This window comes from Cavia porcellus, unplaced genomic scaffold, assembly GCF_034190915.1.
Source record: "Cavia porcellus strain 051 isolate PalLab524CR breed Dunkin Hartley unplaced genomic scaffold, mCavPor4.1 scaffold_16, whole genome shotgun sequence".
NCBI classification, from domain to species: Eukaryota; Metazoa; Chordata; class Mammalia; order Rodentia; family Caviidae; genus Cavia; species Cavia porcellus.
In genome coordinates, this window is record NW_026947499.1 from 19451143 (window position 1) to 19478173 (window position 27031).

General features: G+C 40.8%; 2 protein-coding genes across 19 annotated transcripts in view; one reads left to right on the forward strand and one right to left on the reverse strand.

Annotated features, from left to right (window-relative positions):
- Window positions 1-9002, reverse strand: part of Git2 (GIT ArfGAP 2) — a 53093-nt gene extending 44091 nt beyond the window's left edge. For all 14 annotated transcript variants that reach the window (XM_063225838.1, XM_003477923.5, XM_013141776.3 and 11 more), the window contains exons 1-4: window positions 8799-9002; window positions 3231-3364; window positions 958-1070; window positions 236-341 (exon numbers count right to left, since the gene is read on the reverse strand). In XM_063225838.1, coding sequence (XP_063081908.1) covers window positions 236-341; window positions 958-1070; window positions 3231-3364; window positions 8799-8850 — 405 coding nt within the window. In that variant the 5' untranslated portion in view covers window positions 8851-9002. The remainder of the gene's footprint in view (window positions 1-235; window positions 342-957; window positions 1071-3230; window positions 3365-8798) is intronic.
- Window positions 9003-11556: 2554 nt separating this feature from the next.
- The window catches only part of Ankrd13a (ankyrin repeat domain 13A), a 36831-nt gene continuing 21356 nt past the window's right edge, over window positions 11557-27031 (forward strand). For 3 of the 5 annotated variants that reach the window (XM_063225843.1, XM_063225845.1, XM_013141905.3), the window contains exons 1-3: window positions 11557-11932; window positions 24449-24581; window positions 25543-25667. In XM_063225843.1, coding sequence (XP_063081913.1) covers window positions 11837-11932; window positions 24449-24581; window positions 25543-25667 — 354 coding nt within the window. In that variant the 5' untranslated portion in view covers window positions 11557-11836. Of the gene's footprint in view, window positions 11933-19376; window positions 19462-24448; window positions 24582-25542; window positions 25668-27031 lie in introns of all 5 variants that reach the window. The other 2 variants (XM_063225846.1, XM_003477925.5) reach the window with 2 other exon arrangements.

A 27031-nucleotide genomic window follows, 5' to 3' on the forward strand; every position in this document is an offset into this window, starting at 1 on the left:
AGGGATCGAACTCACAACCTCATGCTTGCCAGGCAGGCACTTATGCCACTGAGGTAAATCCCTGGTCTTGTGTTTGTGGTGCCGAGGACCAAACCCAGGACATCTCACGTTAGGCTATCAGTCTACCCACTCAGCCAAATTGCCAGGCTTTGCTTTTCTTCTTTAAAAAATGTTTTTACATAAAACAGTACATTGGCTCATCTAACCCCGGAGGATTTTAAAAAGTATGACCCACCTTACTAAGATCTTTGGCAGTGACACTATCGTCATCCCGGCAAGGCAAGCGATGGACAAATGCTAACATCTGATACTTGGCTCTGATGAATTCTGCTTTAGTGGGACTGGCCGAAAACAAAAAAGAACACAGTTCACTTGCAGTTCAGACACGACACTCCCCATTCTTTGGACTGTAAAAAGAAGAGGAAGTGACCCATATCCCCCACTTGAGAATAAAACGAACAATGCTGAAATAAGTTTCAGCAGTGCCCAAGACCCGACATCTGAAAACATACTTTAGTCATTATAAATAGCTGGGACTGCAAAAATCTGAGTTTTATAACATCTTTCTTCTCTGTGTAATTTTCTTAATTGGCTGCAACTTTGGGAAGAGGCAGCATTTAGTCTCATAGGTGAGGCATCAGGCAGACTGGTATCCAGAACTTAGATTTCTGGTCTGACAGCCTCTTATTCGAGTGCTTGAGTTTAAATCTGATTACATCTACAGCCTTCAAGCCTCAGTCTCTAACTGGAGAAATCATTAACTCCTGTCTGGAGGCCATGCAAAAGAAATGATCCCATCTGCCTCATGCTGAATGTGTACCAGCAAAGCCCAATGCACAACCGGGGTAGCCACCTCCTGCACTGCCTTGTGGAGGCTGATCAAAAATAGCTGCACTCCTCTTAGTGGAGTCCCATTTGTTACAAAGAAGTAGAAGTATTTATAAACATTCCACTCACTGTACTTTATCCTGTGGATTAGCTTTTCGTCTTCCACTCATAATAGAAGCAGGGTCCAGCAAAGAATGCTCCCATATAGAATTAGCACCATTGTTATACAATGTCTCAACCATCTGAAACCAAGCAATATGAAATCATATTTCAATCTCTTTCCACAAACAGTACCAGAGTAAGGAAAGCAAAGCCCCATGATGAATACCAACACATTTGAGATGTCACTCATTATTTTCTGATTTTAGAATAAGATTTTAGAATATGCAAAATTTAGTTCTAGTGGAAGGATAGCTAAATCCCTGAGTAGATTTGATTGTTTCGTACTTACATACTGAAGGTTAACTTTTTTTTGTCTTTTTCCTTTTTATCGGTACTGGGGATCGAACTCACGACTGCCTACTTGCAAGGCACGCGCTTATGCCGCTGAGCTAAATCCCCAGCTCCTGAAGGTTAACTTTGATACCACTTTGATTGTTTTGAAGGAAGAAGGAAGACTAATTTTGATACTTTTAGCATAGTGCTTTGGAACATGGAAGAAATACTATTTTACTCACCTATGTTATTTGTTCAACATTTTTCTTTAAATCTACCCATTTAAAAAAACTTTTATTAACCATTATGGTCTAGTTATAGGTTTCTTAGCTAGTTATAGGTTCCTTATACACATTAAAATGACAATTAAAATAATTATTTGATATTTCCTACATATATCTTAAGTACCACTGGTGGCTTATGGTCTATACTTCGGGAATTTTTGCTTTAGGGTCAACCATGGCACTGTAAACTACTCATCTCTAGAGTTAATTCAGATTCTATAATATAGTCTGGCTTCACAAACACAGACAGACCTCACGGTAGTACCCATCCCCATTCACATGAGAATGAGCAATCGGAAACTTCTAAGTAAATGATTTCAATGAGCTACATCTCTCAATTTCATTTTAAACCCAAACTCCTAAGTGGGCATGGTGGCTCACATTAGTAATCCTAGCACTCTGGGAGACAGGAAGATTACAAACTTGAGCTCAGCCTGGGCAACTCAGTAACTCAGTGAGACCTTGGTCTCAAACAGTAAAAAGGGTTGGTGATATAGCTCAGTGCAAAGGTCCTGGGTTCAATGTGCAGTAACACCCGTGCATACACATACAGTAGGACTCCTAAAATGGCCCTATCTGCTTTTGATAATCTCAGAGATATTTTCATATCAGACTCTCAAACTCACTTGTTTTTGGCCCCTCAGTCATTCAGACAAGTTTAAGGGGCATGCTATTCAGCTGCCACAGATTTAGTGAAGTGTGTACTCAAGACAAATGAAGGAAGGCAAAACACACACTTAATCCTGATTTCCAACAGAACTTGAAGAATGTGTACCCCAAATAGAAGTACAAACAACATGACACTGAACCCCAAATAGCACAGAGCCCACTTAACAGTGTTAGACATGCACTCCAGCATAGTAACTTAATCTGACTCTTGATTAATAGTAAGAGGTTTTTATTATTGTTCTACAGTACTGGGCATTGAACCCATGGAATCACAACACGTAGCAAGCATCTATCACTGAGCTGCTGCCTTAGTCCTTTTTATTTTGATGTAAGACCCCACCATGTTGCCCAGGCTGAGGTTGAACTTGCAATACTACTGCGTTGGCCTTCTGAATAAAGTGGGATTACATGCGTGTACCACCACACCCAATTTAACTAGAGTTTAAACCAAACTTAAACTAGGTGTTTCGTAGATGTCTGAAGGATTCCAGGCTATCCTCCCAGTAAAGTGGGAAAATATGTTCTTTAAAATATTAGCAGGTACTGAGGAGTAAGTACATCAATGAAAAGGTTCTTAGGCATTAACTGCTGGAAACATACATCATAGTATGTGCAAAAGGTGAACTATTTAAAAGCAATTTCTAGTGATAACTTTTTTTTTGAAAGAGAGAGAGAGAGATCGAGACCTCACTAGTGGTTCAGGCTGGCCTTGAATTCACTATGCATCCCAGGCTGACCTCAAACTCACAGCAATTCTACTGCCCCAGCCTCCTACTGCTGCGATTACAGGAGAACACCACCATGCCCAGCAAGAAAAAAAACTTAAATGATGAATGCAATACAGGATAACACGGATAACACATGTACTTATACACAGAAATGATAGGCATAGCATCTCTTTTCAATTATCATCCCTTTTACAAGATTTAAGTATACTAGGAAAAACTTCACTGGCTAAAACAATGAGCTGCAAAGCATAAATCATAAACTGGGAGAATTCTTCTTATTCTTTACCTGAAGAAGTGTTGGAGGCCATGGTGTATGCTTAAGATGCCTTACTTGGGAGATATGACGCCCAAGACTCCGATGGACACTGCAACACTCATCACATATAAAGGTTCCCCTATTTACTGATGCCCAGGAAGGATCTGGAAAGAGAATGAGATATCAGTGGCAAAGTCAGCAGCTGATTGCCTCACCATAGATAGAAAAAGATGACTGAATTTGGTTTTCAGAAACACGGGACATTTTGTTGTTTACTAAAACAATATACTAATGTGTGGGAGACAACTCCAGTGACTCCCCTTGAATGCAAAACAATTGTTGTAACTTTGATTATATGGAGACTTATTTCCTTATACTGATATGTACAGAGCTGGCTATGGTATTTGCTTCTCTTTGCAATTGGCTCTAAGCATTGCAAATGAGGCTACTGAGGTACAGGTATATGATCTCTAAAGCCATCAGACAGTCTCCTGTTTCTTCCCACAGTGCTCTCTGTAAAAGATATGAGCACCACTGGATGTTAGAGCCATCAGCTCCAGGAATGTCAACTGGGTATAAGCCTCAAGGTAAAGAGACTATGACTCCCCACGGCACAAAATTTATATATCAGAAACTGAAGCAACAGCCTCCTAAAACTATTCAGTTGCTACCTCAGTTGGATTATGCAAATTGACCCTTCTGCATATTCTTATCTCTGCATTTTGCAGAGATGCTTTTCTCCCCACCTGGCTAGCCTCACTGTCACTCATCCCTGAGCCACCCCCCTTCTTCACAAGATAATAAATTCTGGGAGAGGCTAGGATCAGGGTCTTTGTCTGCACATCCTCATGGGGACTGGACTTAGGACCCCTGGCTGCCCTTCACTTGGAATATGTCTTGGTGTCTTTACTCTTGCTGTGGGTTGCATTGGAGGTGGTAGATTGGAATTAACTTGCTGGGATTCCATAACATCTCAATGGGATCACATCTCAATGGGATTACAAATACAACTTTTTGGATTGTGAGGAAACCAGGAAAGGGATTACGATACTTGGATAACTGTACTCACTGTCTGGGTTTACGATACTAATGCTTATCAATGTATCAAGATGGTGAGGGTCTTCCATGTCTACTACCTTGGCTGATGAAGTACAATGTCAACTGAGAGGAACAATCCTAAATAAACCGTTAACTTCTCTTGAGCTCTGTAGCCTTAACGTGGATCCATCACCTCAGACGCTATTTCATTCAATGTAAGAGAAGCAAACTGAGAGAAGATCTGGATCACATCAAATCCATCTCCACAAACAGCAAAATAATTTTGCTAGTGAATTAGCCACACAGCAAGCAGCATCTGAAGCAAATACAATTATTGCTGTCCTAATCATTAGGGGGTCATTACGTATGTGGTAAGCCTTAAACACAAAAGTGTCAGGGCAGGGGATTTAGCTCAGTGGCATAAGAGCCTGACTTGTAAGTGTGTGGTTGTGAGTTCAATCCCTGGTACTGATTAAAAAAATAAAATAAAATAAATAAGAAGTGTCCCCTAAAGAGGCGGGGCCTAGAGAAGGGAATGGACCATAAGGACTTTAACTTGGTTAGTGCACCAACCCACAAATGAGGTCACAACTTGATGACATTATTTTGAGGTGATAGAAACATGAAGCTGGGCCTTATGAAGGGAGAGGATCACAGTAGGCAAGACTCTGGCGACTGTATCTGGTCGCCAGTCCCTTCTGCTCTGGCTCTTCCCGTCTGCTTCCTGGCTGCCATGAGAGGAGCTTTTCTGCATCACATCTTTCCACCATGATGCTTCTGCTTTCCCATGGAGCTGACTAACTGTGGAGCGAAACCCCTGAAAACCTGGGCAAGCTAAACTTTTCCTTCTTCAAATGCTTTACCTCAAGTGTTTTGTCACAGCAATAGAAATTTGACTAAGTAATACCCTACCGGAAAGCTGTGAGAGACGGAACTAGCCGGGGATATAGCTCAGTGGCACAAGCGCCTGCCTGGCAAGCATGAGGTCATGAGCTCAATCCCCAGAACAAAAAAAAAAAAAACCAAAAAAACATAAAATTGTTCAGCAGCTATAGTTCCAAGGACAGAAAAAGCTGGCTTCCTCCATGAAGAAATGTTCTGTGATATCCATTAGTTGCTATACACAAACTTCAGTAGAGTTTAACCTTGCAAATGATAGGAAAGAAAAGCTCCTTCACAGATGCAAAAAATGCAAAGCAGAAATGTGTAATATTTTTGCTGTGTGTATAACTTTTCCTCTGAAGTCCTATAGCAATTCATTAGACATTCATTCAGACAAGGAATAATTCACATTTGGTAAGGCTAGATCTGGGTAAGGAAACTGAGCACTGAGAAACCCCAAACAAAGACAGACCTTTTCCATTTTATCAGCCTTACAGTGGGGGTGATATAGGTGTCACTCAAGCTGCCTGGTCTAAGGATTGTATTTTTAAATTCTTCAATGTCTGTAAAAATCTCTAAAATGCAAGTACATCATCTTTAGCATTTTTAACAGTTTATCAAACCTTTCAAGCAATATAATGGAGTTATAGGATTTTAATCAAAGACAAATCTTAGGAGCCAGAGAATGTATTCATTGTGAGATTGGCTCTAGAGACAAGCAATCCATGGTTTGAACCCCAACTCTGCCACTTCTTAAATAAGGATCTCAGGCAAGTTACTTTGAGTATTCTCACCACGCGTCAAAAGGGAACAATACTACCTCTGAGCAGAGTGAGGACACAGCAAAATACCTTTCATGCAATAAGTATTCAATAATGCTAGCTGTTATAGCTTTTCTAAATATCATTGTTATTTTCAAGAGCCTATTAAAATTCATCCTCACTCAAAAGTTTTTTTTATTGGAAATACAGTACTTAAAACTGTCAATGTTTCACATGAATACTGCACTACCATATTAGTGTCTTACTGGAGTTTTCAGATGGTTGAACTTAAGAATACAGTGTATTTTTTGTTTTGTTTTGTGTCTTTTTCCTTTTTTATCGGTACGGGGGATTGAACTCACAACTGCCTGCTTGCAAGGCAGGCGCTTATGCTGCTGAGCTAAACCTCCAGCCCCAAAGAGTACAGTGTATTTAAAATGAACTAGATTCATTAAAAACAAGTAAAATATTTAACATAGGATCAAAGTTAAATATTTGCAATGAAGTAAAACAGGAATGAAAGTATACTAGAAACAGTGAAGCACAACTTTGCCAGTATTACTTATGCCATGCTAAGGAGCAAAAACGGGAAATAATCAAGATGAAGGATCCTTACAAAGGTGCATAACAATATCGCTTTCTGCTTTTATTGCTATTAATGACCAAAAATAAATAGACAAATAAAACAACCTGTTTGGAAGTACAGCTTTAACACATCATGGAAAGGATCCATAGTATTGGAAGGCATTAAACAGGAACAAGACAAACAAGGGTTTACCACACATCAAGTGAGGTTATCAATCACTTAAACATCATGGATTAGAATCCCACAGAAAGAATATTAAAAACATAGAAAAATCAAAATGAAGTTTGAATAAAGTGGGTGAAATCCTACCAGCTTAACTGGAAGCTTTACTCCAAGGGCTTCCTGGATTCTACAGACACCACAAATGGACTTCAAAAATCTCTACCTCTCCCCACTCTAACACAAATTTTGTGTGAAAGAGTAAGTTCACATGCATTTTCTGGGGAGAGGGTCGTAGCATTCATCAGAATCTCAAAGCGGTCCCTAACTGTTGTTAGTAACACTTTCATGAGGACTTTGTAGAAAAGACTGCACAAATTCCTAGCTGCTCAAATTCACAGAACATGTTAAGGTAGCCTCATTATATTTAAAACAGGAAGGAAGTGACTCAAGTCTCTGTAGATGAGGCATTCACGACAACTAAAATGATACGCTGGAAGAAAAAAACTTCTGAAATGCATAAAACACTGCAAAAGTGGGGGACAGCCTGGCATGGTGTTGTGTGCCTGTACTCCCAGCACTCTGGAAGCTGAGGCAGAATGGCTGAGTTCGAGGCCAGCCTGGACTACATAGCAAGCTCCTGTCTCAAAAAAGCAACAACAAAAAAAGTGCAAGATAATATTTAGGATGGCAAAAGGAAAAAAAAATTAGGATAGCAAAGGAGAAGCAATCTCCCTCTGTCCCATATAATTCATCAAGTACAGAACATGTATCTTAAGAGGAAGTATGAAGGGAGACGCATGTGAATCAAACACAGCACAGACAAATTCAACTGAAAACAAACAAGAAAATAAAAAAGTACAGCAATTAACATTTTTAGAGAAAAACAACAGAGTCTGTATAATATTGGTTTGTAAAACATTTCTTTTTGAACTCCTCTATTCCCTTCCCTACTGTCAAAGGAAACTAATAACACAACTTGCACTAGCCAGGCCACGAAATAACCACATAAGGGTCATCATAGTACTATTTAAAATTAGTCTCTGCTTCCAAACGACAATGAAGATCCGAACAGTTGCAAAGCCACCGGTGTTCAATGATTCATGTAAGATCATTTATTGGAGACTGAGGTCCCATCTGACATTTGAATTAGTTTAAAATGAAAGCTGTTAGTCGAAGGATGGAAAATAGCATATAATAATCTATGCTGAGACCTGTCAATTCAGTTCCGATTGCTAAAACAGATCTAATGTTTAAGTCTGAACACTATGCACAGTAAGAATGGTTATGGCCTTTCAATGTCCCCATGTGTTTACACTGGTCACTAACTTTGAGTGTATTTGTTTGCTAAAACTGTAATTTAGAAACTCTAGCTTTTAGGGAATGTCAAGGTTCGGAACTGAAAAACATAATTAAAAACAAAAGAAATTAGAAGAGATGATCATAACAATATCCATTTAATTTCTCTAATCACCGAAAACGGTACTCCTGATTATCTTTACTTAAACAAAAAAAAAATAAGGAAATGAAAGTTTGACCAAGTGAACTCAACCAGCGTAAGGTCACATCTAATGTGAAGTTAGGCCCTCTAGATCCCCAAACTTGAGACATGCACTGATTCCTAAGTGTCTGCAACACCCCAACACGGAGATTCCACCCTGCGCCCCCATGAAGTGGCTGCCAGGATGTCAGGAGTGGGAAAGTCATTCACCGGCATCCTTTGGCAAGTCTCCAGGAAGAAAGCTGGGAGCGTAGCCCACCCAAGAAAGATTCTCTCGCGGGGACAGGGGTCTGGTGAAGGCTGACACCTGCAGCCTCTGGTAGCCGCAGCCAAGAGGACGCTAGCATTTTACTTCTGTAATTGGCCTTCCTGTGGGTTGCCCAAGCCCCTTCCTGTCTGGGGAGCGGCTCAGGCCCCCGCCACCTCCCTGACTGGCCTGAGACGGAGCGAAGAGGGAACGAAATGGATGAGAGGGCGGCGGCCCCCTCCCCTTCTGGCTGCCAGGCCTGGGACGGGTCTCGCCTCAATGCTGTTCCAGGGACCCCCTTGCTAGAACTCGTTCTCGAGGTGCGCGACTCGGTCGCGAGAACCCGCCTGTCCCAAGGGGACGGCCCCAGGGCAGGGGTCCCGTCCAGGAGCAGAGGGAAGCGGGCCCGGCCGGTGCAACTCACCCGGCCCGCTGCAGTCAGCACACACATCGCTGCTCCGGAGCCGCTTCGACATGGCTCCCGCCTTCACCTGCCGGGAACAGGAGCCCCGGGGAAGCGAAGGCGGCGGCGGCGGTGCTTCCGCTCTAACGGGTCCCCGCGGCAGAGCTGGCAGCAGAGCCTCTCCCCTCAGCGCCTCGCAGCTGCTGCGCAGCACGCACGCGCAGGGAGGTGCCTTCTGCGACTGGCAGATCATGTGACCGGAAAGGGCAAACTTTCCTATCGCCATATTAAGTAAGGGCAGATGCCTGCTCCAGGGTCTTGTCCTATCCCAAAATTTGCTTGTATTTAAGTTTCCTTTTCTGGAAGAGATCTACCTCATTCTAGCACTGGTTAATACCAGGGGAAACGTCTACATCTTGCAATCACTACCTTCCTGAGGCAAACAATGAGCAAATGAAGTTCATTCATTCTTCTATTTTAAAAAAGTTAATTGATCATCTACTGTGTCCCACACACTGTTCTAGGCTCTGAAGAAACTGCAGCGAGCAAAGAAGGCATTTCTGGTTCTTATGGAATTTATAGTTTACTGATGGTAGATCTATAATAGGTAAAATGAAACTATGGGAGATGATATTTTTCTTTAAGCTGTAGTTTCAATTTTACCTTCAAGATGAAGATAATGTATTGTCTATTAATAATCTGGTTTTTTGATGGCCTTTTATTTAACTATTACCTTTTTTAAAATTTAAAAATAAAAAGGAGGTGAGGGAGAGGAAAAGAAAAAGTGGAATAAGAATATGCAACAAATTTTTATGTATCCAGCAACCCTAAATATTCACTACCTGGTGAAGGAGATAAAGTATGGAACAAGATGGCATGATTACTATGAAAAGTCTTCAACAAACTTTACTATTCTTTTATTTTTTTAAAAGTCCGTTATCTTTGTCTGTCTCTTTTTGGTTTTTTGAGACAGGGTCTTGCTATCTAGTTCAGACTGACTTTGAACTCACTATGTTCCCCAGGTTGGCCTCAAAAACCACAGCAATCCTCCTGCCTCAGCCTCCCAAGTGCTGGGATTAAAGGCCTGCACCACTATTTCTGGCCACATTACTCTTATTTTCTAAATACTTCTTTTCTTCGTATATTTAGAACTTGAGATAAGAATAGTTAAAATAGAGTAATTTACAGGGTGGTGTGAAACAATGAAATGAGCATTACCAGCATGAGGGAAAGAAAGATGTGAGCCAAATTTTAATGAGTATTTATTGTGTATACTACATGTAAACACAACTACATTTTCCACCTGGCAAATAGCGGATACTTCTTGTGGGCCAGGTACTATTTTGGTTTTAGGTATTCAAATGAACAATACATATATGGTTGTTGACATTGTGGAGTTTTCAAATAATGAGCTATGAAAGGAAAAAAGATTAAGTTTAACATGGCTTTTTGACTGGTGATATAAGTCAGTGACATAAACACCTGCCTGGCAAGCACAAGGTCTTTAGTTTGATTTCTGGTAACAAGACTTTTGAAAGAATGAGAAGTCCCAGAAGAGGCCTCACTGGTGTCTGGTTCATCTGTCCAGTGTGATAAATGTGCGGTGTGAGAATAAATACCTAATTTCTGCACATTCCACAGTTAGAGCCTCTGTGTGCCATCCTAGTGCTTCTGCATCCTGTTTTGGTACAACTCACAAAGCTTCTTGGCTCCACTTGCACACATGTGAAGAATGGATTTGACCAGAATTCTTGAACAGTTGTTGCAAGGCATCTGAGAAGCTGGCTATGTGCGAGAGAGAAGGCAAGGGGAATGTTTTCAGGATGCATTGAATAACTTTGCCCATCCATGTTGTCTAGCTGCAGACAGCTGAAGACAAGTGGTCTTTAGGCTTTCATAATGCCTGAAGTTCAAACTCAAAGGATGAACTTTATTTTTGTAGACTGTGCTCAAATCCAAGTATATTAATCCTTTTAGACATAAATACAAATCCAAATGGCTAGCTTAAAGATGATATAATAAACCACCACTGTGGGTTTCTGTATCTTATCCAGTTAGGAATTCAGATAGAGCAGTGGTTTTCAACTGGAGCAGGTTTTTCTCTCTCAGAGGGCATTGGCACTGTTTGGAGACAGGGAATGGTACTCGTAGAGTTTTGAGTCCGGTAATAGGGATGCTGCTCGGCATCCTACAAAGCATCGGATATCTCTCACACTTAAAATTATCCAGTTCCAGATGTTTCAAGGCTGAGAAGTCCTAACACAAATGTTTCCCTTCTTATGCAAATATCTGAAGCCACTTCTCCAGAGTTTAAAGGTCCCCTTCGAAAACTATTGGCCCTCTCCACTTCCAGTCGTGAGGAGAATGGATTAGAACAGGATTCTGGATCATTGGTCTTTAGCTAGACAACATAGCTGCCCAATCTGTGAAGGATCTGCCCTGGTCCAAAAAGGATGTGAGGGAGTCAATAACTGGAATGGTTTGGTCCAGTTATCACCCTCCACCCCTACTGCGGAGCCAATGGTAGAGGCTCAGTTGTGGCCTGAACCATTTGAGGTAGTTAGAGCAGGGAGAGTGAGGTTGGTGATGAGTAGATAGAGTTTTTCAAATTGATGGAACCAAAGAACAGAACGACTGCTATATTTTATGGGCTTTGATATCTTTTCTGTAGTGGGTTGGACTCGCGTGGCACTTGGCAGACTTTTGACCTTCTCATTGCTTGGACTCATCCTCCCCTCCGGCGGCGTAGATTGGTTCGCTCCGCACACTTCCCTGTTTGGGGCAGTTGGGCCCGCAGAAGTCGGTTGGGGAGCTGTCACCACGGGCGCTAGCGCAAGCGCTTAAGGGCCCGGGGTGGGCGCGGCCGACCCATCCCAGACCCGGCCGTGACCCCACACCTAGCGCGCCCACACGCGGCCCCCTCGGCCCGGCCGCGAACCAAGTCGCCTGCCTGTCCGCCCGCTCACTCCCCTCGTCTTCTCTCCCGCCGGCCGCGGAGACCCCGCTGGGGTTGAGGCTTCGGGAGACGGGTGGCCAGGGCCGGCCGCGACCTCCTAGCCATGTCCTCGGTCCGTGACGCCAGCAGCCACTTTCCCCTGCACCTCTTGGTCTGGAACAACGACTACCGACAGCTTGAGAAGGTGCTGCGCGGCCAGGTGAGTCGCCGAGGTCCTTTCGTGTCCCTGAGCCCATTTTCAGGCCTCTGCTCCGGTGCCCGGGTAAACCCCTTTGACTGTGCAATCGTGGGACAGTACTAATAAAAGGACGTGTATCGAGTACGATATATGTATATCGAGTGTATGTCAGGCCCTGTGCTGAGAGCTTTTTGTGTATCGTCCCTTTAACCTTTCCAATAGTATGGGGAAGCTGGTACTATTATTCCACTTGACAGAGAAGGAAACTAAGGCTCTCAGATGGTCACTTGCCTTTGTGGGAGGCCGCCCTGGTAATGAGTACTAAGATGGGAATTTTAACTCAAGCAGGCCAGCTCCATAATGCACACTCGTTATTAAGCTCCACTACCTCAAAAACGTAAGACCAACACATACCTTCATACTCCCCTCACCGTTGTGAAGAAGGGCTTGATTGGTTTTAGAATCTGGGTTCTAACTTCTCTGTGACCTTGGGTAAGACGTTTTGATTCTGGGGCCCACATTAACTTCTCCGTGGAATGAGGATATTGGTAGTGATGTGGGTAAACCCAGCACAGTATTTGACGGTACTGACAGATCTGCGTTTGGTTCTAGGAATCGACGTTTAACAAGCTCTCCATGGTGGCTGATACATAGTCAAATTAAGAATTGCCTATGCTCAGACTACTGAAAAATATCTTCCTGTCTTTCTAAAGTCCTTTGATTCTTTGTCTTTTATTTTTTACCATCTCTTTAAAGTTTTGGTTCCCAATTGGAGGCCTCTACCCATGTTTCCACTGGCAATGCATGGAGACATTTTTGATTGTGTTAAGTGAGGAGTGGGTAGCCCTGGCATCTAGTGGGTAGAGAGGGCAGGGATGCAGCTTGACATTCTATGATAGATGAGGCAGCCACCCACAACAAAGAATTATTTGGCTCTAAATGTCATAGTGAAATGAAAAGCCTTGCTTTGACATCCCAGCAACTAGAAAGTATTGGTACCCTCAAGTTACAAACTAACAGATTTAGCAAATAGAATAAGGATTTGTAATTGGTCTTCATATCTGGTGTGATTGTATGCTTGGCTTCATTCATTTTATTCAGTGTATAAAGACTACTTTTAAACAGCTCAAAATTGACTCTGTAGTTGTTGAGAAATGTCAGAGGAAACAGAGTATTGGTTCTTTTTGGTTGGCAAAAATTGAGGAAGGTCAGCATCCCAGTGTGTGAACAGTTTCTGCTAAGTGTGTGCTTGCAACGTGCTGTATTTAAATTGGTTATCAATTTCTTTAATTTCAAAAAGAACTTCAGATTTAACAGTTTTTTAAGTGTCATTCTTCTTAATTAACTGGTATGTAATTACTTAAGAATTAAGGAAGTATTAGACATGACACAGACAAAATGATTCACCATTAGGTATCCCAGTATGCCTGATGACTTAATCCCCGATTACTAGACATGGCTCAGAGACACTGTCTACCATTTTACTCTTAGCCATATTGGTGGGTCTCATGCAGAACATTTTTAAAATGACTGGTTCTGTTTTGTAGAGTTCTTGTCTGCTATTTGCAGCTATATTTCTCAGTGATGTGTCTGACTAGTTTGTGCAACATTGAGAGAAAATACAAAGTCATCGAGTTAAAATCCCCTTTATTAAAAAGTTTCATCACTAAACTGTATTCTTTCTATTCTAATTTATGAAAATAATGGACTTTCTATTCATTGGCGGTAGAGGTTAAATGTTTGCTAAGATAAGGACAAACAGAGTCTTGGTTTATAATCCAAAGTGTGACATAGTTCTTTTTTTCTGCAAACTGAGATAAAGGTATTCATTGAAAGCTGTTGGTGCTTTTTACCTTGAAAAATTTAAGAACGTTTGTGATTAGAGTTTGGAGGTTAAAATCTTGCAGCAGACTTTTCTGGAATATATTTTAGATCCATAATGCCCATATTAGCTAAGTTTTTAGCTTTGACTTACTGAGTTACTACTGTGGATCACTTTATCTTACTGTATACCATTTACCTAGGAGACAAGTAACGTGTATTCATCAAAAACATCTGGGGAAACTTCTGCTGTCAGAACACATAATCTATTAACAGGTGATTTCTTACTGTTATGTTTTTTTTTGTAGTTATGTATTATGTGTAACCTTACACTGCTTTGTTCTGTTTTGTGTTTTTCTCTTTTTCCTCTTAAATAAAAAAAAAAAAAAAAAAAAAAAAAAAGAACACATAATCTAACTTCACACTTGAAACTTGGCCATTGAAGAAACCCAAATCTGGCAGTTCTACTGGACTCTGTGTTTAGTTGATGCTCTTCTGTCATTATCTTGAAATTCTTAACTGTTTTTGAATATGGGGCACTTTGCGTTTTCATTATTTGCAGGTCCCTCCCAATTATGTAACTGTTTCAGGGTCATGAAATTCATATTTGGTATCATTAAAACATTAAACAACATTAAAATACATAGCAGGAAACATTCTGTTGCCTACATGTGTATCTGGATCCTCTGCTGTGTACGTCTGTGGCCTTGAGACCATGGGGTTTAATGGCCAGCACTAATGCTGCTGAAGTTGTGAGCTTGGAGATGTACTTACCTTTGCTTGTTTTATCACTTGTGAGGTTGGGGTGAGTGACACTGGACACTCACTCTTATGAGGTACAGTGCTAATATGCTTTACATTGCAGTCTTAGATTTAATTCTCGCACCTCTTTTCTGGGGAAGTTGCCACTGGAATCCATCTTACAGATGAGGAAACCAAGGTGAAGAGAAGCTCTAGGCATGGTAAATTAGTGCCTGAGCTGTGATTTGAGCCCAGAAAGTCAGACTCACACAAATCCTGTGGGGTTTTTTCCTTAGTTTTTTTGTGTCTTGTTTGGTTTTGGCAGTCTTATGTAGTTTAGGCTGGCCCTGAACTCGTTTCGTAGCCAAGGATACCCACTTGTACCAATTCTTTCCCAGTTACCCAAGTGCTGGGAAAAAAATACATGCCACCATACCTGGCTGCAAATAATGTATTCTTAATCTCTCTGCTATTATTTTGGTAAAAATGTCTCCATTTCAGGATTGTGAAAAATACAGGAAGATGTAATCTATCTGAAAGTACAGTTGCATGGTAGATAACATAATACTATCTAACAGTAGCTCCTGCTGTTTTTATTATGATCATCATTTATAAATCTGGGGATTTAGCTTCTTTTATGTATGCTCCAGTTTTTCTATAAGGAACATATATCGGTTATATAATTAAGAAAAAAACTACTGTAACTGGTAGTGTTTTGTCTGCCAGTGAGTTTCTGCTGTCCACTTTACTCCTTCCATCACATGTGTGAGACTTAAAGCAGCACACTGGTAGCTGTAAGAATTTAATTTTGTTCCAGGAACTGCTGCAGCACAGTAAGAATTGAATTTATCCAGACAAAGAGGATAAGCATATGTTTCAGCCCCAAGCCTGCAGTCTTGCTAATAGCCAGTGTTGGTGTAACTCTGCCAACTATGAGATTTCAGCCTCCAACACTTAACCCAAGAAAAGCACTCGGTAAAGTGCCTGTTAACCCATCAGCTTTTTCATGGTCAGTGGGGCCTTGAACTTAGTTGTTGAAGTTAAAGCTATTTGTGTTGTGCTTATGTCATTTTGTTGAAGAGGTCTGTTAAAGTCCTTTGACCTTCTTAATGATGTGGGGGAAATGAATGAGCATTTACAGGGACAAATGCAAGATGAATCCATGTGTCTTAGACAGCTCAGAGAAGACTCTGAGACCAAGTGGGGCGGAGGTGGCAGATGAGCCCTGACTAGACCAGTGATGCTGAACCTTTTAGAGCTTTCAGTGATACCAACAACCTGCTGTGGAATGCGTGCCATAGGTCTGCCACCACTACTGTAGGAACACAGGCTCTTTTTATTTTTTTGATTTTTTTATATTATTATTATTTGATCTTTTTTGAGGCAAGATTTCATTATATGGTTAAAGGTGACCTTGAACTCACTGTGTAGCCCAGGCTAGCTTTGAACTCACAATGATCCTCCTGCTTCAGCCTCCCAAGTTCTGGGATTACAAACATCTGCCACCACGCTTGGCTTATACCTGCCCTTTTTAAAACCCAGTAGATAAAAGCACACCAGGCAAGAGGAGGAGTATATTCTAGGGAGCAGCAATACCCACGGCCTGACAGGCAAGCACCTTGAGGTTCTGCACACGGTTTCAGGCCAGTTGAGGCCACTGGGCACACTTTCAAGTTGGTGCTCACTGGCTGAAAGCCAGTTGTGAGCCATCCAAGATGACGCACCTGGAGGCTCCTCTTGGGGTATTTCCCCTTGGCCATGGGACTTGGGTTCTCCTTGGGAAACTGGCCTGTGTATACCTTTCCCACTGACTTGAGGAAGGGGCGCAGCCATAGAGGGCCACAGCAGTCTACGAGTGAAGAGGAGGTAGGGTATTAGTTGAGCAAAAGGAAGAGCGGGTTAGCAGCCTCTTGCTGGAGGCCCCAGAGGTAGCAGTGACGGTTTACAGAGCACTTACTGTGTGGTCCCTGAGGCTGGTGAGGAAGCTGGAAATGGGACCTGCTCTGTTTGGCTCTGCAGTTTGCTCTTAGAGCTCAGCCATTTGCTGTCTGCAGAGGACAGCAGGGTGGTAAAAAGACTTTTGAGCAAGAAAAATAAATGAGTTTAAGCCAGCAAGCAGGAAGGAAGATGTGCAGAAATCTCAGTCCTTGACGTCTTTTGAGACATTCATAATTACGGTAAAGGGGAGGGCATTTTTAATTTGCTACAGCACATTGCTAAAGAAGCCTAAAGGAAAAAACCTAAATGATCAACTTGGAAAGCAAATTGCAGTTGTGTTGAAAGCCTAGGGCCCTCTGAACAAAGCATTAATTGGTGAGCCTAAGTCCCACTATTAACTGTAATGAAATTTGAACTTTTAGAAAGAGTGACAGTTAATATGAAACTCCATATGTGGGTGTATGCTAATAAGAGCTAATTCTTCTTAGTGCTCACTGGGGTGTCAAGCATTGTGCCAAGTTCAGGCATCACACTTGTAACAACTAACTATAAGGGAAGGGTTTTTTTTTTTTAATCGTTCTCACTTTACATGTGAGCAAATTGAAGTTCACAAGAAATTAAGCAACCTGTCAAATGGTAAAACAGTAGATGGATAGTAGTTTTATGTATTGCATAAAACTATTTTTTCCAGCATCTTTATTAAGACATGGTTCACTCATCATTTAATCTACCCACTTAAAGTATACTAATGATTTTTAATATATTCACTGAGTTATATAACCATCACTTCTGTCAAATTCTGGAACATTTCCAACACCCCAAAAAGAAATCCCAAATCCCTAGCAGTTCTTCATTTCCCCAACTCTTTCAGCCTCAGGCAGCCACCAATATACTTTCTTTATAGATTTGCCTACTTTGGACATTTCATATAAAAAGAATCGTACAGGTCTGGTAGTGTAACTCAGCGGCACAGTGCCTGTCTGGCAAGCACGGGGTCCCGAGTGATTCCCAGTACAAAGAAAAGAAAAGAATCATGTAATACCTGATTTCTTTCACTTTGCCTCATGTATTAGTTCTTCATTCCTTTTTGTGACTGATTAATATTCCATTGTATGGATGTACTACATTTTGTTTGCCCATTTGTCACTTGGTGAACATTTGAGTTTTTTCTACATTTTATTTTTTGTGAATAGTGCTGCTATGCACATTTGTTACTAAGTTTTTACCCAGTATACATTTCAATTTCTCTTGTATGTATGCCATGGAGAGGAATTACTAGATCATATGGTCATTGTATATTTAATTTTTTGAGGAACAATCGTTTTCTTAGTTCTGCACTATTTTATATTCCCAAGGGTTCCTATTTCTCCATGTCCTTGTCGACACTTGTTCCTCTGTTAGATTGTAACCATTCTAGTGAATTTGCAATGATACCTCCTTTGGCTTTAATTTGAAATTCCCTGATGATTATTTTTTATTTTAAAGAGACTAAAACCAAGCCAAACGAAACAGAATAAAACCAATCAAAACAATGAAAATGATACAGAACTTCAAAACAAGATAATAGGAAATCAACAATGGTTACCATAATGCCTCTTGTTATCTTCACAATAGCTGCCCATACCATCAGACAAAAAAAAAAAAAAAAAAAAAAAAAAAACAAAACCATGAGCACAATACAGGGCTTCAAAACAAGATAGTAGGACATCAACAATGGCTACTCTAATATATCTTGTTATCTTCAAAATAACTGTCCGTACCATCCAACATAATAAAATCAAACAAAATAAAATAATGAAAGCAATACAGGACTTCAAAACAAGGTAAAAGGAAATTAACAGTGACAATCATAATGCTTCTCGTTATTCTCTGTGAATAGTTGCAGGCTTTAGACCTGCAAAGTCAATCAACTAATGCAAGCCTTAAATTGTTTTTTCAGTTGCTATAATCTCAGCCTGTGTTCTTCCAAATGAGCTGGTTGCTTTCTGGCAGGGGTCCCTGGCTGGTGCAATTTCTGCCGGTTCATGGTGGGCTGTGGAGTCCTGGTTCTCCCCTAGTCAAGGTCTCTTTTGCTGGCTCCTGGGGGAACTTGGTTTCTGGTTCTCCTCCTCTGTCCCAGCCGACTCAACTTCCCTAATGATTTGTATAAATGTTTAAGGTACTTTTTGTTCACTTGCATGCCTTTTTTGAAGAAATAGCTATACAAATTCTTTGTCAATTTTAAAGTTGAGTTATTTTACTTATTATTGAACTATAATGGTTTTCATACATTCTGGTTACTAGACCATAGTATGATATCTTAATAATTTCCCACATTCTATGGGTTACCTTTTTGCTTTCTCCATGGTATCATTTGAAACATAAAGTTTCTAATTTTGGTGAAATCCAACTTATCTTACTTTTGTTATGTAATCTTCTAGTATAGCTAAGAAGGCTGTACCTACGCTGTGGTCATGAAAATGTACTCCTGTTTTATTTTGATAGTTTTTAATCATTTTGGCTTTTACATTTGAGTTTATGATTTTCTTTTTCTTTTCTTTTCTTTTTTTTTTTTTATTTTTGGTACCTGGGGTCGAACTCTGGACCTCATGCTCACTAGGCAGGCACTTATGCCACTGAGCTAAATTCTCAGCCCCTGTGATATATTTTGAGCTAATTTTTATGTGTAATATATATGAAACTTTATTATTTTGCATGTGAATGTCCAGTTGTTCAAGGATCATTTGTTGAAAGGACTATATTTTTCCCAGTTCTGACACCCTTGTCGAAAATTTATTATCCACAAATGTGGGAGTTTTTTTCAGGACTCTTTAAGTTTTACTCCATTGACAAGGTGACTCTTATGCCAGTACAACTGTCTTAATTGTTATAGCTTTGTGTAAGAAGTTTTGAAATTTGGAAGTGTGAGTCCTTGATTTTTGACTTGCATTTTATTTTATTTTATTTTTTGGTTTTTTTGAGACAGGGTCTTGCTATGTAGCCCAGACTGGCCTTGAACTTGCAGTGATCCTGATCTTCCTGCTTCAGCCTCCCAAGTGCTGGGATTACAGGTGTGTGTCACCATGCCCAGATGCCTTGCTTTTTATGATGATGATTCTGTGTTCTTTGCATTTCCATATAAATTTTAGGATCAGTTTTTCCAAAAGGCTGGGAATTCAATCTAAACCTCAGTTTGGAAAGTATTGCCATCTTAATAGTCTTCAGAACAATGAATGTAGGATATTTCTACATTTATTTAGATTGTGATTTAATTCATTGCAACATGCTTTATGGCAGTAATACCAGCACCTGGGAAGCTGAGGCAGGAGGATTCCCTCAATTTCACAGCCTCTCAGCCAGCCTGGGCTACGTAGCCTGAAAGTATATATTGAGTTCCTGTCCCCCCCCCCGCCCTCTCTCTCATACACACACACACACATACATACACACACACACACACACACCCAAAAACAAACAAAAGAAGTGTTACAGTTTTCAGAGTACAAAGCTTTGTATTTCTTTTGTCCATTTTATTCCTAAATGTTCTCTTGCTCAGTGGCAAGTACTCTCTAAGGCAGGTAAGACAAGGATAGGCTGATGGGGAATGATGTTTTAGCTCTCTAGTTTTCAAAGCTGATTATTTTCCAAGTAGATCTTATCTTCTGGGAAGCATAGTATTTCATAGCCTTGTTCTTTTAAAGAAAACATTTACTTAATGTAAGTTAGTGATAGAGTAACAGAAACTAGAAACTACAATATTAGGACCCTATCTTTTGGAATTCTCAACCTCTTTGGTGCAGTAGATAAGCCATACCCTTAGGAAGAGACAAGGAATCATTTGGACATAATGTGGATCATGTTCCAGGACTTAAGACAATAGTTACTCTTACTATTGGTGAACGGTGCACGGATTAGGAGACAAGAGGAGGACTTGGTGAACCATGACCAACTACAATCTGAAAATGTTAAAGAATTCATGAGTTTTATTTTTTTAAATTATTTTTATTTTAAAGAAAATAAAACCAAGCAAAATAAAACAAAATAAAGCCAATCAAAACAAAACAGTGTAAGTGATACAGGATTTCAAGCAAGATAATATGAAATCAACAATGACTACCATAATGCCTCTTGTTGTCTTCAAAATAGCTACCCATACCTTCAGACATAGTAAAATCAAAACAGAACAGAAGGGGCTGGGGATTTAGCTCAGCAGCATAAGCACCTGCCTTGCAAGCAGGCAGTCGTGAGTTTGATCCCCGGTACCGATAAAAAAGAAAAAGACACACACACAAAAAAAATCTGAAACCAAAACAGAACAGAATAGTACCAATAAAAACAAAACTGTGAACACAGTATAGGACTTCAAAACAAGATAATAGTAAATCCAAAATGGTCCACAATATATCTCGTTATCTTTGAAATAGCTGCTTATGCCATCAGATATAATAAAATCAAACAAGACAAAATAGAATAAAACCAAAACAATGAAAACAATATGGGACTTTAAAACAAGATAATAGGGAATTAGCAAAGGTTATCACCTTCAGAAGGAGATACCCGATGGGTACTATATTGTATATTGTTATCCTCTAAATAGATGATCAGACTATTGGTTTAGGCCTGCAGTCAGTGAAACACAACACTACAAGCATTACGTTGTATTTTACTTCAATAGCTGTCATCTCAGCCTGTGTTTCTCCCAGTCAGCTGGTTGCTTACAGGGCAGTGGCAAGGGTTGCAGGGAGCTTGGCTCCTCTTGTCTCCTAATCCGTGCACCAGAAGGGGCTGGCATCTCGCTCTCTTCCTCATGGCGTGTGAGTGATACCAACTCACAGGAAAGGACGAGCATCTGTTCCCTTGCTCATAGCTTGTGAATGGCACCCACTCACAGAAAGGGTCTGACTTCTTGTTCTCCTCCCTGTGACCTGTGAATGGCACTGACTCACAGGAAGGGGCTGGCTTCTGGTTCTCCTCCCCATGGCCTGCAAATGGCGCCAACCTCCAGGAAAGGGCTGGCATGTAGTTCTCTTCCCTGTGGCCTGTATAGGGTGCTGACTTACAGGAAGGAGCTAAATTCACAAGTTTTAAATTGTGCATCATTCTGTGTAGCATGATGAATTCTTACACTGTCCTTCCTTGTCCTGTTGAGACATGAAGCATCCCTTTGTCCAATATATCCATGCTATATATGCCAACTACCCCTTAGTCACTTACCATAGTGGTCACTTTGGTTATCACCTCTACTGGTAGAGTATCACATTGCTTGTGTTCCAAGTGTCTCTTATTTAGTAATGTCCCCACAGCACAAGAGTATTGAAGTTGGGAAATAGCTATGTCAGTGAGAAATTGTGAAGTGCTTTCTTTAAATACAAAGGTGAAGATTCTTGACTTCATCGTAAGTGTATGCATAGAAAAAGCATTTGTCTTGGTGTCCATGTGCATGATTTAGTACTATCATTAGTTTCAGGCTTCTGTGGGGGGTCTTGCAGTGTGTCCTCCGTGGATGGGGTGGGGGAGCTGCTGGATTTCAGGACCAAGGAGAACAGTGAGGTCTTCAGCTGGTCTAGGACGCTTTGTGTTCAGCTACCAGAGTATTGTAAAGCACTTGTGTTATTCCTTGGTAACATTTCTTATCTTCAGTACATAATAGCCTTGATAAAATTTCAGCAAAACAGGGAAGTTTAATAGCTATTGGGTTGTGGTGGTTAACCCATACTCCCTTGTACCTCCCTTTAAAAAAAAATATTTCATTACTATTCATTAATTTTACAAAATATTGGGTTCCAATGCAAGGTTTTAAAAAAATCTTTTTTGGTACCAGGGATCAAATTCACAATCTCATTCTTACAAGGCAGGCACTGTGCCACTAAGTTATATCCCCGGCCCTCAATGCAGTATTTTTATTTTATTTTTTTATTTTCAAATATATTTTATTTTAAAGGGCGAGGGGGGAAGCCCAGGACTGGAGATATAGCTCAGCAGCACAGTGCCTGTACAAGGTTGTGTGTTCAATCCCTGGTACAAAAAAAAAAAAAAATTTTAAAATACAATAATTAGGGGGTGGGGCTGGGGATTTAGCTCAGCGGCATAAGTGCCTGCCTTGCAAGCAGGCAGTCGTGAGTTAGATCCCCAGTACCGATAAAAATGAAAAAGACAAAAAAAATTAGGGGGTAACAATAATATATACATTGCGTATTTTGTATATATGTGTGTATCTATCTATCTATCTATGTATATATATATATTGTTTCAGCCTCTCACATTAGTGAGACAATATGATGTTTACACATGGGTGTCTGATTTATTTCACTTATGAGTATGGTCTCAAGTTGCATCCATTTACCTATAAAAGTCTCAAGCTTATCCTTCTTTATGGCTGAATAGTACTCCATTGTATAAAAATACCACATCTTTTTTATCCATTTCTCAGTTGATGGGCATTTATGTTCTTAAGTGTCATGTTGTGTCAGTCTTTGCAAATTGCAGATAGTCCTGCATAACCTCTAGCATCCCAAACCAAGATAAAACACATTTCACAAGAAATGTTATGGCATAGTAAAAGGATTTGTGTTCTAAAAGCCTTGTGGCAGTCCAGTGTGTCCTCGGAAGAACCTTCAGAAACCTGTTTCTCAGGTTGTATCCAGCCATTGAGACTTAAAAGCAGCAGAGAAACTGCTGCTTGGCTGCGGAGATACGATGCTGAAAGGAGGCCTTGAAAGCAGCATAGCAATGAAGAGATAAAAGCAAGCCTGTCTGTGTAGTGCAGGAAAGAAACCCCGAAGGAAGGATTGGAAATAGAGTGTGTCGTTACGTTTCTCTACAGAAGTACCCACGTATGTACCTCGCCATCGTGTGCTTGTCAGGCAGACAGGCAGATGCTGTGTATGTTCCTTCAGAGGGCTTGGAACCCAGCAGGATTCATGAAAGAGGTGTTTGGTGCAAATCCAGCTACAGGGTGTAACTTTTATTCTGCTCCAAATTATCTTCTGTGTGCTTTCAGTTTTGATTAAAGTTCTGTCTGTACTTCCTGTTCTAGACTTGAATGCTGATATGTGCTTGAGAAATCCCCCATATTGTGTGGGAAGGCAGTTGCTTGTCATGAAATCCTAGGCGCAGAGTGCTGTTGAGAGCCTCAGGTTGTGTCGTATGATCGGAGGCATATGGCCATATATATATATATATATATTTTTTTTGTCTTTTTGAGACCGGGTCTCTCTGTGCAGCTCAGGCTGGCTTTGAGCTCACTTTGTAGCCCAGGCTGGTCTCAAACTCGCAACGATTCTTCTGCCTCAGCCTCCCGAGTGCTGGGATTACAGGCGTGAGCCACCACGCCTGGCAGCCATATGTATTTATTGGGTACTTAACTTTATAGAAGAAGGAGCTCACAGCTTTAGCATTTTTTTAATGAAAAAAAAAAAGGGATTTAGACCTGAGCCTGATGACACACACCTATAATGCCAGCACAAAGTGAGTTCCCGGCCAGTCCGAACTGCATGGTGAGACCCTGGCTCAAAATAAAAAAAAAAAAAGGAGTTCAGTAACTACAGTCTTAATTGGTCACCCTAGATTTTTTTTTTTTTTTTTTTTTTTTTTAGACAGGGTCTTGCTGTGCAGCTCAGGCTGGCTTTGAACTCACTTTATAGCCCAGACTGGCTTTAAACTCACAGTAATTCTCCTGCCTCAGCCTCCCAATGACTGGGATTACAGGCATGCACCATCACTCCTGGCCTTCATAATTCAACTATGCCCACATGCACACATACCTCTTTGCATCTTTCTTTTCTTTCTTTCTTTCTTTTTTTGGTACTTGGAGTCGAACTCAGGACCACATGCTTCCCTGGCAGGCACTGTGCCTCTGAGCTATATCCCTGGCCCTTTTTTTTCTCTTTTTTTGTGCTGGGAATTGATCTCAGGACCTTACACTTGCCAGACCTATATGTTTCCATAATTAATTAAAATACTGCCTTTTACTTTTTATGCTTAATGTAGTTCTCAATAACATCTTCATGTTCTTATATAATTATAAGAATTATATAAATGCCAATGTTTCCTTCACAGAATGTGGAGGCTCTGGATCCACGAGGCAGAACATTACTGCACCTTGCAGTGTCTTTGGGACATTTAGAATCTGCACGAGTCTTGCTCCGACATAAAGCAGATGTGACTAAAGAAAACCGCCAGGGATGGACAGGTGAGTATCCTTGTAGATTTATATATGTTTTGTTTTGTTGTGTGTTTGTTTGTTTGTTTTTTCGGTACAGGGGATCAAACTCACAACCTCACTCACGTTTGCTAGGCAGGTGCTTATGCCACTGAAATCCCTGGTAATTTATGTATTGATTGATTGATTTCTTTTTCTTTTTTTTCTTTCTTTTTTTTCTTTTTGGAATGGGGAATTGAACTCAGGATGTTGCGCTTGCCAGGCAGGCACTGTGCCGCTGACCTATATCCCGGCCCACTTGTATAATAATTTAAAGCTGTTCATTTCAGTTTCTCTTTCTGAGAAAGACTAGTTTCAGTTGTGATCTCCCTGCCAGCCAGCTGTGTCTCTCTTGGGAAGGGTTAGGGCAGGAAGATGGGAGCTGGCTTGTCTGCTGCACAGTAGCTCGAACCCTTGCTGGGGTAGTTCCTTTTCAGAAACACCATGCTTGAGTGCGGAAGCCAGTTTACCTGGGAACATGGTGGAAACACTACTGAACCCATCAGGGTAGGCAAAAATAAAAAAGAAATTGTTGATAGAAATAGTCTCTTCTGGTGAAATCCTAGCATTTCACTGTTTTGCACACTCTCTTACTGTTAACTTTGTGTCAACTGAGCAGATTCTCCTAAGTGCAAGTCCTGGCCCTCCGATTTGCATGCAGCCACAGCGCGTGACCTCACAGTTAAATCCAGCTCTCTGGAAACACTTTCAGTCCTTCACAACCAGCACTGGGAGGGTGGGAGAGGGTGGAAAAGGTTTGATCAAGATGCCAACGGTGCTCTGTTTTGTTTTTATTCAGTGACAAGCTAGAGATCAGGAGTTGAGTCATACCTGGTAGTGTCTGCCTGTTTGTAGCAAATTGGTTTATGATCTTCGCTGATATTTTGCAGAGTGGCTTGGTAAGAAACGATGAGAATACTTGGTGGTTAAACTTTCCCCTTTGGTTTTCCAGTTTTACATGAGGCTGTGAGCACTGGGGATCCCGAAATGGTGTACACAGTTCTGCAACACCGAGACTACCACAACACGTCTATGGCCCTCGAGGGGGTTCCTGAGCTGCTACATAAAATTCTTGAGGTATCATAAAACTAGGCATGCGGTCTTCTAGGCTAAATGCTGGTATACTAGCTAGAATTGACACCCTCAGGTACCTTCCTTAGAGTTTCACCAGTACTGAATATATTTTGGTTGCCAGATAGCACTGTTCCTTGCTTGTCCACTTCGTTGAAATATGGGACCTCTCAAAAAATTATGTTTCTTGTCATTGGGCCACCTTTTTAAGCGCTATTTTAAAATTATAATTTAAGGAAAATGAACGTTTTCTTAAAAGCAGCACGCTGCACGCAGGTAGTCAGAAGGAAATGGAGTTACAGTGCATGATTTACTGTGAAGGTGTCTGCAGGGCCTGCTGAGGCCCAGGGGTCTGCGTGTGACTTTTGTTTGTCAGCTTTGCCATTTCCAGCCATGAGTATTTTGTAACATCTAATCCACTGGCTTAATTTGTTTGCAGTTACTGGCTCTTGTGCAGTTTATCTGTCCTGTGAACTGAAGTGTAGGCTGTGTAACTCTCACAGGCCTTTTTAAGGCTCTTTCTAGGCACTTTAGGCTCAAGGATGAGGATTGCATTCTTCTGATACTCTTTGTTATTTGAAAGAACCAACTTATCAGTAAATCAAGTGCAATATTCCAAGAGCAATAGGAGACAACAAAATAGCAGTAGTTCAATTTTCACTATTATTTATTCTGCACTTATCTATGAATGTGAGTTTCCCCACATAATTCCTAAGTAGTTAAAACAGCTCTACAGTTTTACTTAAAGCACATTTCTTGAAGAACATTAATAGTTCTATGTAGAAAAAGAACAACTTTGTTATAAAAAAGATAATAGTCATTATTTGAGCAATCTTTAAAAAATATTTTTTAGCTGGGCGTGGTGGCTCACTCTTGTAATCCCAGCACTCAGGAGGCTGAGGTGGGAGGATCGTTGCGAGTTCGAGACCAGCCTGGGCTACAAAGTGAGCTCAAGGCCAGCCTGAACTGCATAGCGAGACCCCGTCTCAAAAAAGACAAAAAAAAAAAAAATTTATGACATCAGGGATGTAGCTCAGTGGCATAAGCACCTGCCTGGCAAGCACAAGGTCCTGAGTTCAATTCCCAGTACCAAAAAAATATTATGTAACATGAGGTCTCCCTTTATTTAAAAAGTTTGGTAGAAAGGATTTTCTGTTTTAACCTGCAGTGATCCACAGCAGTGGAATGCATTGATTTGTATTCTCTGCTTAAAGTAATATGCTTATAAATGCCTTGTGAACTTATTGGCACCAGAGGCTGCTGTTGATGTTTATCCCACAGTGTCTTCTTATAACATGTTAGTTGCCTCTCCGCCTTCTTTTTTTCTAGAGTTTGAACCCTTGTACTGAGAACACCTCCCGTCTTCTTTT